The sequence below is a fragment of the Hippocampus guttulatus genome, chromosome 6 (assembly GCF_054856545.1).
Source record: "Hippocampus guttulatus isolate MCC_2025c chromosome 6, RoL_Hgut_1.0, whole genome shotgun sequence".
Lineage (NCBI taxonomy): Eukaryota > Metazoa > Chordata > Actinopteri > Syngnathiformes > Syngnathidae > Hippocampus > Hippocampus guttulatus.
The window spans coordinates 18,718,129-18,732,639 of NC_141266.1; the positions used below are offsets into that span (position 1 = coordinate 18,718,129).

The 14,511-nt window shown below is 41.7% G+C and overlaps 1 protein-coding gene across 3 annotated transcripts in view; it reads left to right on the plus strand.

Annotated features, from left to right (window-relative positions):
• Positions 1-12,895, plus strand: part of znf385d (zinc finger protein 385D) — a 102,311-nt gene extending 89,416 nt beyond the window's left edge. For all 3 annotated transcript variants that reach the window (XM_086112903.1, XM_086112901.1, XM_086112902.1), the window contains 5 exons: positions 1,293-1,413; positions 7,836-8,144; positions 8,301-8,488; positions 10,690-10,782; positions 11,939-12,895. In XM_086112903.1, the coding sequence (XP_085969029.1) occupies positions 1,293-1,413; positions 7,836-8,144; positions 8,301-8,488; positions 10,690-10,782; positions 11,939-12,175 (948 nt within the window). In that variant the 3' untranslated portion in view covers positions 12,176-12,895. The remainder of the gene's footprint in view (positions 1-1,292; positions 1,414-7,835; positions 8,145-8,300; positions 8,489-10,689; positions 10,783-11,938) is intronic.
• The last annotated feature ends 1,616 nt before the right edge of the window (positions 12,896-14,511 follow it).

Consider the following 14,511-nt stretch of genomic DNA (forward strand, 5'->3'; position numbering starts at 1 on the left):
ACTCACAACCTCAATCATGAGTGAAAATGAAAGAAATTGTATTTTGTTGTAATATTCATGATTGAGCACGGTTGAATGGATGACTTTACGGACCTGACCACGAATTGTGAAAGTCTGCAAATATCTTTTATTTTATTTAATTTTATACAATGTCTCTCTGTTTATGGTAAATAAGTATGGAAAGGCATTCCGTAATGTAAGGGTTTAATTTTAAGATTAATAAATCCAGCAGGAAAAAATATTATTTACAAAAAGGGTAAAATACAGATGCAATCACTTATAACAAGGAAAAATTTAGAATGTTGATCCATAACGGGTTGTTGTATGTTTTTGGGGGGAGGGGTGAAAAAGAAACTTCCTTCTTCTTTACTTTGTGTATGCTCTTTTAATGTCAATTGAATAAAAAAGGGGAAAAATAAAATACATTTCTAATGTATCTATTACATATGTTTTAAAAAATGACTACTAATCGTTTTTTAAATTATTATTTTTATTACATTTATTTACTGAATTACTTTTAGTTATTAATAGCCGTAATGATTCATTGGTGGGCAAATCCAACACTATTTAGCTGTGAAATATTTGTTTTTATTGTTTGGGTTTTTTTTTTTATTGGCGGTGTCTTATTAAGATAAGATAAGATAAGATATCTTTTATTTGTCCCACACTGGGGAAATTTACAGCCTCCAGCAGCAAGAATGTAGGCAGAAAGAAGAAAGATGAAAAAACAAACAAACACCGTTCAATTAAGTGCAATATAAATACAAAATGGATAAATCGCAGTGCTATTTACAGTTGTTTTCCACATCATTTAATTATTATTAATATTATTGTTGCTATTTTTTATTCAGCAGCCTGACAGCAGTTGGTAGGAACGAGCGGGGTTAAAACCACCCGAATAGCTCTCACAGTTTGTCTTGCGCTTCTTTGGATCCATTGAAAATTTATTAGCAGGATTTTAGAGTTGGGAAAGAAAAATGTTGAAATGTGAACAAAAGTGACAAAAGATTGGCATTGGTTACTAAAAAGCAATCACATAAATCTGCTCTTTCCAAGTGAATAAGACACTCGTTGGACCATAAAAGCAAGACAAATAGTCTGAAAGGGGTCGGTGAATCACCCCGTAAAATGTGTTCAAAGCTGGCAGAGGGAAAATCAAACCTTAGCGCTTTGTGGCCGGGACTAATTAGCTCTAAACTGCTTCGCTCGCCCCTGCGCTCGCCGGCTTTTTCAGGTTTCATTTCATACCATTCGCCGGACTCAATCCAGCCTGCTGTTTGTTCTCCTGGCAGAACCAAGCGTTGGCCCACTACAAGGGCACCAAGCACGCCAGGAAGCTAAAAGCCCGGGACACTCCCAAAAGCAAGCTCAAAGGAACACCGCTCGCCAAGGAGCCCAGAACAGACAGGAAAGGTTGGTGGAAAGCTCCTCCTCTTTTTGTGATTTCACTCGGTAACATTTTAGCTGACGTGGTTCTGCGATGACTGCGGTGGCCTTGTAATCCCAAAATGATGTCAGACAAGAGCGATGACAGGCCACTTTTTATGCCCCCCAAAAGTTTGGCTCTGTGAGTGTTGAATATTTAATCAACACAAGCAACACGTAATTTCGCTGGCCTGGAACGTAGCTCGCGTGTCACATGAGTCGCATGTAACCAAACGTATTCGAATGTAACGTAACCGGCGTGCAAACTAGGACGACTGTTGCGCAACCCAGCTGGCTTGTGACAATTTGCCATTTGCACGTAAGCTAACATAACTCACATGTCACCTAACTATTACACTGCTGTGTAACGTAACGGAACTCGTGCATAATTTAGCTCGTCCGTTGATTGGCGTGTAACAAAGAATTTTCCCATCATGTAACTTGGGTACAATATAACTTTGACGCAAGGTAACTCTTAATACAAGTCTCACACAACTCTTTACTCATGCGTAATCTTACGTACATTGTGTCTAATTGTGATTCTTTATTTACACGTCACATAACATAACAACATCACTTACGTGTAACTTTACTGGAACGTATACAACTTGCGTACATCCTAACTGCATTATTAGCTATTACTACTGTAACTTGCCTGTATCGTAACCCTTAAGTGACGTGAAACATAGCAAATTTAGCTAGCTTGTTATGTAACTTGCTTGTATCTTAACACAACCCACATATAATTTCGTTTACTTGTACCGTAGCTTTTTCGCATCGCATAATTGGTGTGTAAGCTAACTCTTAGTTAGCATGGAATCTAACGAGGTGTGTTGTAACACTTGTAAACACACTTTGTGTGGGACCTAACACAGCTCACATATAATTTAGCTTCTTTGCCTCATGACTTTGTGAGCTGACGTGTAGCGAACCTTCTAACTGCATATTTATGAATTAGCTTAGCTTTTTCAATTTAGCTAATTGTAGGTGAGTCTGTAGGCAGACAAACACTTTCATGATCCAACTTTTGCTTACTTTTTTTTTTCTGGTGCTGGTCCAACAATTTAACAGACCTGACGTCGCTGCCAGGTGGGTGCTTAAATCCAATGATCTCAACCAGATGTCAGAAACAAAACAAAACAAGAGCACTGAAAAAGACAATATCATCACCATTCCCGCCGGATAACCGACTTAAAACTGCGACTCAGAGCATCTGAGAGGAATTAAAGAAAGCTGGATTTGTAATCGCTGGAGTTGATCATGGAAGCTGGGCTATGTTTTGATATGCCTTGCGAGCCAACAGCAGAGTTTAAAACAACCTACAGAGCCATTATTAAGGAAAAGGTACATGATACGGTTGAATAACACCACTATCAGTGTGAATTTGTGTGTGTGACCTATCTGGTGTATAACATAAATTGCATGTCACGTATCTCACTTAATAAACACAAATTGGATGAAATAGCTAACCCAGCACTGGGTCCAAAAGGGATCAGGCCAATGCTGGGTTATTTATGCCAAGCCCATTGTGTTGTGGATTTGACCCAGCATGATGGTTCAAGATTTTTATCCAACAGGGGGTAAAAATTATCCATACTGATGAGTTAAAGCTGCCAAGTAAATAGGCAACCAGCTGGTCAGTATAGCTGTGGAAATTTCTTTTAAAAAAAGAATTAAAAACTAAGAACATTTTTGAAAAAGAAGCAAGTTTCCCCTGTCAGGGGTGCCACAGCAAATCACTGGCGTATGCCTGGCACCGTTTTTACACCAGATGCGTGATCCTTGGGTCCAAGGTCAGTGTCACCCACTTAGCCATCCAACTTTTTCAAAGAATGCCACATTAAATTTACTTCAACTTCAGAACACAAAACTGTCAAAAAATAAATAAACATTCGCAACCAGCTTCATATCTTCAACGCGTCCGAATCCAAACTTCAACCCAATCTGCTGGGTCAAAATAATTGACACAACCTTGGTTAAAATTAACCCAAAGTCAAAAGCAACAGCTACCCGTGTCATGTGATGCAACTCAAAAATAACCCAATTTAGTTTAAAAAAAATGGACTGATCCATGACTTGGGTCATTTTCTACAAAATCCAGAAAGTTGGGTCCAATTGACCCAAGTACCTTATTGATCCATTTTTGACTCAAATGGGGTCATTTTCGACCCAACTGTTGTGTGAATCGTAACTCGCCGGTGATGTCACTCACGTGTCACGTCACTTTCATGTTGCCGTACAACGCATTACATGAAAGGCACACGCACACACTCTCTTATTTCGATATTGGTAACTTGTCACGTAAAAAGCAGTGCCGAGGGGACCTTCCTGGCCACTGTGGAGCTCATTAATCATCCTGAAAGACACCTGCGCATTCCTGGCCCTGTCTGACTCTGCTTTACCCACAATGCACTGGTGGCACCTGCTAATAAATATTAATACACAAGAAGGAATTGGCCACCGGGCAGATGTCAGTTTGTTTGTATCTGTTTATATGAATATTGTATTTGACGTTGTTTTATTTTTTTTATTTATTTGGGAAATATGCAGAAGAACAGCTCATTGACTTAAGTGGGTGTAACCACTGCAGCTATTATATTGATATGATTTTGAAATAATGTGGGATAAAAACACTTCATGCGTGGACATAAGGCTGATCGTTTAATGGAGGAATCATTACGAACGTTTTACTTCCTCCATTAACTTAATGTGAGTGAGGACTAATGGACAGCTGGACTCACTGTGTGTGCGTGTGCAGGTGTGTGTGTGTGTGTGTGTGTGCGTGTGTGTGCGTGTGGGTGTGTGTGTGTGTGCATGTGTGTGTGTCTGTTTGTGTTTCATTTAAGTCTTGAATTGAAATGAAAAGTATTCTGATGTTTCTGAACTTTATTTCAGAACCTCCACAGTTGTACAAGAAAGAACCTAAAAAAAACTCTCTTGGGAACATTTCTGTGAAAAAAATTCAAAAGTGTTTCAAGGAGAGAAAATATTGCAAATGTTAATCTTTTGACCCCCCCCAAAAAATATATATACATTTTTTTAAGAATTTCTAAATCACAAAATAGTACAAAATTATTGTAAAAATTGTCAACATAAAACATGAAAGAAATGGCAAAAAGGATGTTGAAAAATATATATCTTACCAAAAGGCTTGTTTTACAAGCAGTTAAAAAATATTACACCAACCAATTACAAATGGAAGTAATGTAAGTTCTTTATTCTTTCTGTGCGGCCCGGTACCAAATGACCCACAGACCGGTACCGGTCCGCGGCCCGGCTGTTGGGGACCACTGCTTTAACACAATGAAAAGTATCGGTCGATGGTATCGACAGACGGCAGCCCCCATGAGCAATCCAATACCTTAAAATAAGGCCGGTATCGGTCTGATACTGATTCGTGGTATCGGTACTCGCCCATCCCAAGATATGAATCTACCATGAGGATTTTTTTTCCTCCAAGCCTCTTCTTCTTCCTCCTCTTTCATCCATCCTCATCTTCCGTCTTAATCCATCAATCTCCATTTCCTTCCTCCCTGGCGTTGGCGTGTTTACTCCCCGCCGCCATCTCCTCCTCCTCCTCCTAATGTGAATCCAGCCACTCGGCAGATGATTTTTGGAAGCTTCCCGGTAATCTTGTTGGAGATTTCACAAAGCGGGCCAGACTTTGCAACAAAAATTAGCCGCGGTTCATTTGGCCGCACTCAGGTGAAATTGGAATCAAAAACAAAAGTGTACGACTATGACAAAAAAAAAAACGTGAAGACGGCAAAAGATTGAACGAGTGCTCGGCCGTGTAAGAAGCTTATCGATATTCCGCCAGGGGGTAGTGAAGAGCCGTCGAGGGATTTGGGGCTTTTAAGTTGTGACGGCGTGTAATGAGCGCCGGCCGCTTTAACGGGAAGCTTTTCATCCGGCTTCCTCCACAAAGCTAATCACATCTCAGGGGGACACGTGCCATCGCACCGGAAGCGTGATGGCAGAAGAACACAGGAAGAAAAGAGTTGAGCGTTGCCGCCATCCTCTTCTTTGTCGCCTTGGCCCAATTTTTCGCGACCGTTGCCGCTTGCTCAGTTACTCTTCTCAGCACATTTGTTTTCTTTATCATATTACATCTTTTTCCTTGGAATATGAATGTAGATTTTTCGTAATACTACAAAAAAGATTCTCAAGAAGACAATAGTTTTCTTTCAGGTTCTTTTTTGTGAACCTATCCCTCCATTCCATCCATTGAATAGCTGTTTTTTTTTTTGGAGGGGTCGGGGGTGGCGGGATGAGTGTCCTGTGCACTTATCTGAGCTCTCACCTCGTGACGTCCTCCTCCTCGTCCTCGTTCGGCTTTAGAGTCATCTCACTTTTCATTTGCCTTATTCCTTTTGCTCCCTTTCCTGTCCGCTGTGTTGAGATGGATGGCGGTCGTTAGCTCCATTAGCGATAGCCCATTGACTTCTCCGTCCGTTAGGTCAAGGGTACCAAATACTACCGGCCAACGTAATCTAAATTACTTTCTGCGGCTTTTCTAAAAGACAACAGTAACATTTTTTGTTTGTTTAATTAGAAAAATATCTCTTGATAATGTTGTACTTAAAAAAAACAAACAGGTTTGCCTCTTTTTTGTGTGTGCACCTTGTCCACTGGGGGGCAGCATAATGCACAGTGAGACACAAAGAAGCCTTTTTTTTACATCGTGTGTGAGCATCGATTTTGAGGCAAAATGTTAAAATTGTTGTGGCAGAACACCTTTTTATTTATTTATTTGTTTATTTATTTAGTCATTTTGAGAAAACCATCAATCATGAAAATTGCAAACATACTCTTACATTGCGAAACATTTTATTATGGCGCTTGCATTCAAGGGAATACATTTTGGAAACTGGGAATGATGAAACAACACGGAAACATCATGATAAAAATGAACCCTTATTTCTGCCAAGTGTCATCTGATTGATTTTTTTTTATTTATTAATTGTCAACAATTGTATATTTGTCATACAAGGAGGCTCATGTTTAGTATTATTCTGACCCGTATTAGAATACTGAATTCCGTTTCATTTTGTCTGCTTGTTGCAATTCCTCCTGTTTGTTTTTTTTAAACTAGAAAGCCACCTTGTTCAGGTATGTCATGTTATTTGGACTGAAATGACACTGACTGAATTGCATTGACTTCACTATTGATTTTCTCTTCTTTCGCTCGCTCTTGACTTGTTTTTGTTGTTATTCTGGCAAGTTGCTTGTGTGGATCCCAAAAATGGGATTGATTAATCATGTTCATTCTGAGCTGCTGACTGTAAATAAAGTCATGAGGTGACCGTTTGTCTCCCAAATATAAGATTTATTTATTGCTTGGTCCCTTTCATGCACCCTGTGACCTGATAACACGATAAGCTGTCCACTGTAGTAACCACTGTCCCTCAAAGGGTTAAGTCGCACACACAACATGTCCTGGACACTATAAAGCAATCAGAGCAGAAACACTCCTTGAAAATGCAGCCCCTGAATTCACTAAGCAACATAACGTCATCAAGTTCGGTAGGAACGTCTATGACTAGGAGACTTGCAAAAAAAAAATTAAAATTAAAAAAAATTCTTACCATCCGCCATTTTGGTTTGAAGCGGCCAATGTAGCATAGATTAGGACATTTCAAGGGTTCCTCTGAATTATTTTTAGCCTCCAACTTCATTTACATTCAGCAACATTGAATTTGGAAGACATGTTTGTCATGAGGAGACCCACAAAAAAAGTCTCAAGCAGCAGCGCTTTAAAAGACACAGGAAGTCTGCCATCTTGGTTTGAATAGGCCATTTCATAATCAATAGGGCCATTTCTGAGTTTCTTTGAATTATTTGAAAATTCAGCCTCGAAATGCTGTTTCACTCAGCAATGTGAAATTTGGTAGGTATGTCTTTAGGAGTATTAAAAAAAAAGAGTCTCAAAACGACATGTCAATTTTGGCCTTTGAATTGTTGGAAAATGTAGCTCGCCCCTGAAGTCAGTTTCACATCGCAACATGAAATTTGGTACGCATGTCTATCATGAGTAGACCGACAAAAATGTCTCAAGAAATCCCGCCCAAAAATACACAAAAAAAATTGCAATTTTTGTTTGAAGCAGTCATTTTAGCATCAATATGGCTATTTCTAGAGCTCCTTTGCATTGTTTGAAAACTCAGCCCTCAAAGTCAGGTTCCCCGAGCAACATGAATTTTGGTAGGCATAAATAACAAAAGTAGCCCCCCCCCCCCCCCCCACACCAAAGTCTCAAGAAACTATGCGCAAAAAGCCGTTTTGTTTTGTAGCCAACATTTCTGGGGGTCCTTCAAAGACGCAACTGGCAAGCAAAGTTTTGATGACTTGCCATAATATGCACAAATGTCCATCCATCATCAGCTTTAACGCCGATGATGTCTCTCCAGATGCGGTTCCTACCACAGTGCCTCCCCCGCTGTCCTCCACGCTCCGCCTGGCAATCCCATCAGAGTCCACAGTGACCAGTGAGACGCCGACCGACGTCGCCGGAACCTTGTCGTCGGTCACCAACGCCCCGGAGGTGACCTCGGAGTTTGAGCTCAACTCGCCCTCAGAACCCGAACCGGATCTGGACCCTGACAAAGAACCCGAGAAGGACGCGGAAACGGAGGAGGAGAAAGCTCGGCGCCTGCTCTACTGCTCGCTCTGCAAGGTGGCCGTCAACTCGCCGTCGCAGCTGGAGGCTCACAATAGCGGTAAGAAATTCCAATGGAGGTCATGGGTTCGATTCCAGCTCCAGCCTTCCTGTGTGGAGTTTGCATGTTCCGCTTGAAAATGTGCGATGTAGCGAGGGAACGCCGTACGGTATCGTGACGTGACATGATTGCATTTTTCTGTTTGCCGATGAAAAGGTACCAAGCACAAGACCATGCTGGAGGCCCGCAGCGGCGTGGGCTCCATCAAGTCGTTCCCGCGGCCGGGAATCAAAGGCAAAGTGGCACCGCCGTCCTCGTCCAAGGCTTCCACGGGCCTGCAGAACAAAACGTTTTACTGTGAGACGTGCGATGTGCACGTCAACTCCGAGACGCAGCTGAAGCAGGTGATTGATTCAGCTATGCTATTTTTCATGTACTTAATATTTTGTCATGATTCTTGTTTTACTAAATTGTATTGGTGAATAATTTTGTCAAGGCTGATGTACTGTATATATTGACAGTACAGTGTGTAAATTATCTTGATTTTTTTGTTGTTGTTTTTTTATGTAGGTGTCTGTTTCAGATTGACTGCAAGAGTATTTAATGTTGTAAGTGGAGCTGATGTTTGGCGGTTGTCATAATGCGGCGGCTCTGGCTCGTCAGTTGCCATGGCAATGTTCCACTTGCATCATTATCAGACAGCTTGTCAAAAGAAAAAAGAATCAGCGCAATACGGAATCTTTGTCCGTCTTTGGAAGTATCAATGTCGTGTTGGTCGCGTTACCGTGGCAACAGTGGCGCACAAATACAAACGGTGAACGACGTCGACGACCCTCCATCTTGAGAGGCCGGCGTGACTTCCATTCATCCATTTTCTAATCCGTTTGTCCTCACCAGGGTCACGGGGCGTGCTTGGAGCCTATCCCAGTTGTCTTTGGCCAGCAGTCGGGGTACACCCCAAACTGGTCGCCAACCAATCGCAGAATACATTTTTCTAAAAATCCAACAAAAACATTGCTCATGTTGACGCTTCTCCCTCATAGCAATGGAACACGGCCCTTCCCTTTGCATTGCCGTATCAGCAGATGCATGATACACTCCATGTGGAAACCAGCTGCCTCCTTTAGACCACCCAAAACAAACTACGCGAGTGTCTTTTTCCTCATATTATAAAACAACAACAACAAAAAGACAAAACTCGTGTTACTAATTTCAGGGTGTTTGGGCAGCCATTTTAAGTGGCTAAAATCATGTCAAATGGGTGTTCCCCAATAGAAGTTACGTCACTGGATGCTAAATGTAATTTTGCACGCCGCTTCAGACTTTTTTTTCGGGAGGGGGGCATATAAATCTTGTAAGATGTGGCTTTTGTCGGAGTTCACGCTGAGATATTCCACTCAGATGTGACTGACCCATTTTTCACGTCAACAAAGAAGAACAAGCAGCAGCAGTTAAGTGCAGGACCAATCAAACCACGCAGGGCATGATTTTAAAAAACAAAACCGGTGGCTCATGGAAACAGATGTGGAGGGTTATCTGGGCACCGGCCAATTGCCACACAGTCCATTTTTACACTTTGTGGATGTACATCAATGAATTTCGCATGTGCGTGTGATTTATCAAAACCGAGATGAACCGCACGAGCCAATTTTGCGTTTTCAAAAAGCGCTTCTGCACGATTAACATTAAGATTTGACGCCACAAACAAGAATTATTGCAACGTCATCTATTCAGCAATGCGGTTTTAGAGCTTCTGAATGATCTGTGTGACCCCTATTCGACCACGATAAAGCATTTTAAAACCTTTTCGACCATGACCTTTTTCTACCTAGAACCTGTACAACTCAATTGAAAAATCCAAGTGGGGACAAGATTTATTTGAGATAATGTCCATCACTGGTGATGTTCCTGTCTTGAAAAACCCCCGAATAACATTCAAACTCGTGTTAAATGGAAGTCAGCACATATCTGCCATCATTTAAAATGTCCCTGATTAACCACAAATAAACTTCAGCTGTTCGAGTCGGCTTTTTCTGACATTTTTTGCTTCCGAGCAAAAGCGTGATGGCTCTGTGTTGACACTGTCAGCTTTTTCGAACTGGTTATAGTTTCTGCCACCTTAACTAAGACCTAACTCTTATTATCTCAACTCACAGGTAAGTGGTTCTTTTCCGAGACACGCCAAATAAAGTTCAGGTGTTCTAGTAGGCTTTCAGTGACAGTTTTTTTGATGTCTCAGAACCCTGACACTGACGGCTATTTGGAACTGTTCACAATTCCCTCCACCTTGACTAAAACCGTTTTCTCAGTGCACAGGTTAAAGGTTCTTTTTGGATTAACCCCAAATACTGTTTTAGACTTTTCTTGATTTTTGTGTTTTGTTTTATGCAAACACTGACAACTATTTGTTCATTTTTTTGGGGGGGTTTATATATGCTCACCAGGTGGCTTATACTGTATTTAGTGAGCAAGCTGGTAAACGTCCTGTACCGCACTCGGGACTGTGCCTTTGCTCTCTACAAACTCTTCTCAACTCTTGGGTGTTTCACACAGTTTGTTTCAGTAATTCAGAAATATTTCTTGTTTTTCCCCATCCTACCCTCAGCACATCAGCAGTCGTCGTCATAAAGACAGAGCGGCAGGCAAACCGGCCAAGCCCAAATACACCCCTTACAGCAAAGGAGCCACCAAGCAAACGGTAAGCTAGCAACACACGTTTAGCGCTTCCGACAACACTCTTGGTTGGATTTCCATAAGAACGTAGTTGACATTGACCTGAAAAATTAGCATCTGCTTTTATCCCCGTAGCTCTAAACAGGGCTTATACGAGGTACTTGTGTATCCAAGCACTTTTGTAGTCGGATTTTAGAGTACATTTGACAATTGTGTTAAATGTTATACAAGGAGAATGCTCTGACGTTTATCAAAACAAATGGGTGGTAATGAGATAGATAGCATGTACGATAGCATTATGTTTGATGTGCCAAGTATTGTAAGACTACATTATAAGACTAAAAGTGTGAAGATGAAGGATAAAAGGGGGAAGAACAAGAGGAGCTAAAGCTCCGGAGGGCTGGTTGTTACCAGTTGTGAGGAAAATGTCTCTCACCCCCCCTCTCAACCCATCATTGAGCGAGTTAACGGAGGGGAGCTGGGACTTCTGAGACTTCCTTGTTCGGCCCCCTCCTCGTCCTCCAACAGTGATTGATAAGCCGTGACATGGCGGCGCCGCCGGAGCGCCGCATTTCCATTATGGATACAGAAGATTAGGCCGGATAACTTTGGTCACCTTTTCACACTATTAGCTTCACTGTGTGTGTGTGTGAGGCTGAGGCTGAGGCTGAGGCTGGATCCGCAAACTCACACCAACTCCAGCTACTATCTTTTGAATTTTGTCTCGCATTATTTAACTTTAACGTCTTCGCCGAAACATTGTGCCATTCTTGCAGAATCCATTTACCTCTTCTGTGTATCATTGATACCAATGGACTACGTTGCCTTCACTCTCATTGATTGAACTGCCTTGGACTCAGAGGCCAACACTTGGCATTTGTGTTTGACAAAAACACGTGAAACAAAAGATTTTTGGTTCATCAAAAACATGTGCAGTCGAACCTCGTTACGATGTAACTCGAGGGACATAACAAATCTGTACGATATAACGGGAGCTCGTTGTAACCATTTCCAATAAAATGGCCGCCAACAACGGTACAGTATATGAACATTAATAGATGAACTGGATGCGCTGGAGAAGCCGTTTACGATCATCTTTCAATCTGTTAGACCCAAACTCAATGATTGTCAAATTCATCGACCTTGTGTGTGTGTCCACTAAATTTGTCTTTTGTCAGCAGATCAAGCTAAGTTTGGGCAAAGAGCATCCGTGCCCTCCCCTGGCCGCCCTTCTTCCCACACAGCTCATGGCTGCCGCAGCTGCCGCTCTTGGTAGCACGTTCCCGCAGCGCCCGACCCATGGCCCCGCCTCCAACCCTGCCCTCTTCCCAACTCCCCCCCTCACCACGCCCCTGCTCCGCCCCGCCGCTGGCCCTATAAGGACCGCCCACCCTCAAGTCCTCTTTGCGCCATACTGAACCCAGATTGGGCAGCGGCAACGGATTTCATGCGGGACCAGTCTATGCATCCAAGATTCAAGATTTGCGCTGTCAGTCAACTTGTACAGCTACATGAGGGCAATAATGTAACACACACACACACACACACACACTCACGTACGTAAATGAACTATGCAGTGTCATTATGTCATGAGTGTCACTAGGTGGCACTCACGTTCCTGTTTGCACTTTAACTTTTGTTGATGTGCATGTTTGACGGTGTTCAATGGTTGACTCGGTATCGTTTTTTTGGGGGGGGGGGGATTAGTCCTTGTCAAAAAAAAATTGTGTTATTTGGTTTTGGTGTGAAATTTCCAGAGGAACCTAAAATGACCTTGAAAGGTGAAATTAATTTGACCTCCTGTAAAAATGTTGAATTCCCATCCATTCATTGTTTCAATGCTTTTTGCACGACTTGCTGTGAAAAAATTCTATGGAAGTTGAAAGATTCTTCACTAAGCACCATTTTCAAACTGGTCCAGGGCTGGTTTCTGAACTGTGACGCAACATCCTGAAATTTCACACCAAAACCCCATATCAGAAGGTTCTTGTGTGTGTGTGCGTGCGTGCGTGCGTGCCTGTGTGTGTGTGTGTGTGTGTGTGTGTGTGTTGTCTGGATCACTGGTACCTCTGTGTGTTATGTGTCCAATGTGTTAAAAGTGTTCATTTGAAATAAAACAAGAGTCCTACTTTGTTAAATGTGCTTCTGATTTGCAGATTCAAGTCACGGAAAAGTTGATTAGGTCCACCAAGTTCATTAATAATGGCATTAAAAAATGGAAGGAAGTTAAACTCAAGGGAAAAAGTTGGAGAAGAATCAAAAATAGCTTGGAAGAAGCAGTTGAATACTTTATAATGACTTTTGAACTCAATGACTTTGACCATCGTCTGTTTTATAATCATTTCAAAAAATGTAAGGAATTTTCCATAAAAACAAAACACATGTAACCCTTTCAGGGACAGCGGTTACTACAGTGGACATATTCCCCCTGGAGTAGAAGCACCTGTGGCAGGTTACAGGTTGTCATTATTGGTGCATGTTAAGGGTAAATAATCCCATTAAAAATGGGAAAAGACTGCTGCAGAAGAGCATTTTATTGTCTTAAAATTACTGACGTTTGGAACTTGGTGATTATGACCATTTTGCGATGCATAATCCCTCAAAATTTTGCTGGTCTACTCCCATCAAAAGGCACATGAATAATCCCCTAAAATTAGGAATTTGGAAACAAGTGAATTGAACTTTTCTGGGAAGGAGCAACTTAATCCCTCGAAATTACTTTCGAACAAAACAACTGTGATGGCTTTCGGTTGCTTGCATGAACATTTTATAACTGAGCCTTCAGATTTGGATGCCGAGAGCCCAAAATAGCTCAAGAGTCAAAAGTTGAATGAACAAACACACAAAGTGCATGTATACACACACACACACACACACACACACACACACACACACACACACACAGCAGCGTCTGCCCACGCGTGAATGAACACACAAGGATTTGGGAGGAGTTGTCGCCCCCTCTTGGTTGTGTTTGTCTTCACGTGCCTTCAGTATAATAAACAAAATGAGTAGTCCATGCTATGGATTTTGCGTGGACCTAACCCACATAATTCTATCACACATCTAAGATAACTTTCTTTAAATCTCTGAAAATCAAATCAATCGTTCGTAAACGCCAGAGCAAGAATCCTGTCAAACTATTTTCGATTCAACATTTTTTTGTCTTATCTGCATTGTTGAATTTGAAGGCCAGCCAACACGATTAACAAGCTAGCCGAGCTTTAAGCCCAACAATGTTGATGATTTTACTTTCAATTCAACAGAGGTGGCAAATCCGGGTCTATAAAATAGAAACCCTGCCAGGGTTCGGCTCTTGCCTCAGGTGCTTCTACTCAGATAATTGAGTTCCCCCTGAAGTAGAAGCACCTGTGGCTAAAGCAACACTGCGACAGTGTTTTCACTCTCTGGATTTGGATTTGCCACTCCTGCAATCCAAGATGCTCGAGGTGGACCGGGTCTGTGCGACTCCAGGTACAATTTTCAATTCACCATTGTGGTCCTTTCCGTCGTATTGGAAGAACCTTGTTGATTTTTTAGGGCTCGCTGGCAAAACATACCCTTGCTAGCTGAGGTTGAAGTCCAAGTATCCTCATGATTTTACTGTTAAACTAAACATAAAACTAGTAGAATGACATGTTTTGTATTTAAAACAAACACATAATCTGTTATTTTAATGCTCACAGATGAATAGAAAACGCATGTAACCCTCCAAGCAAATTATATTTTGATACAGTGGTACCTCTACTTACAA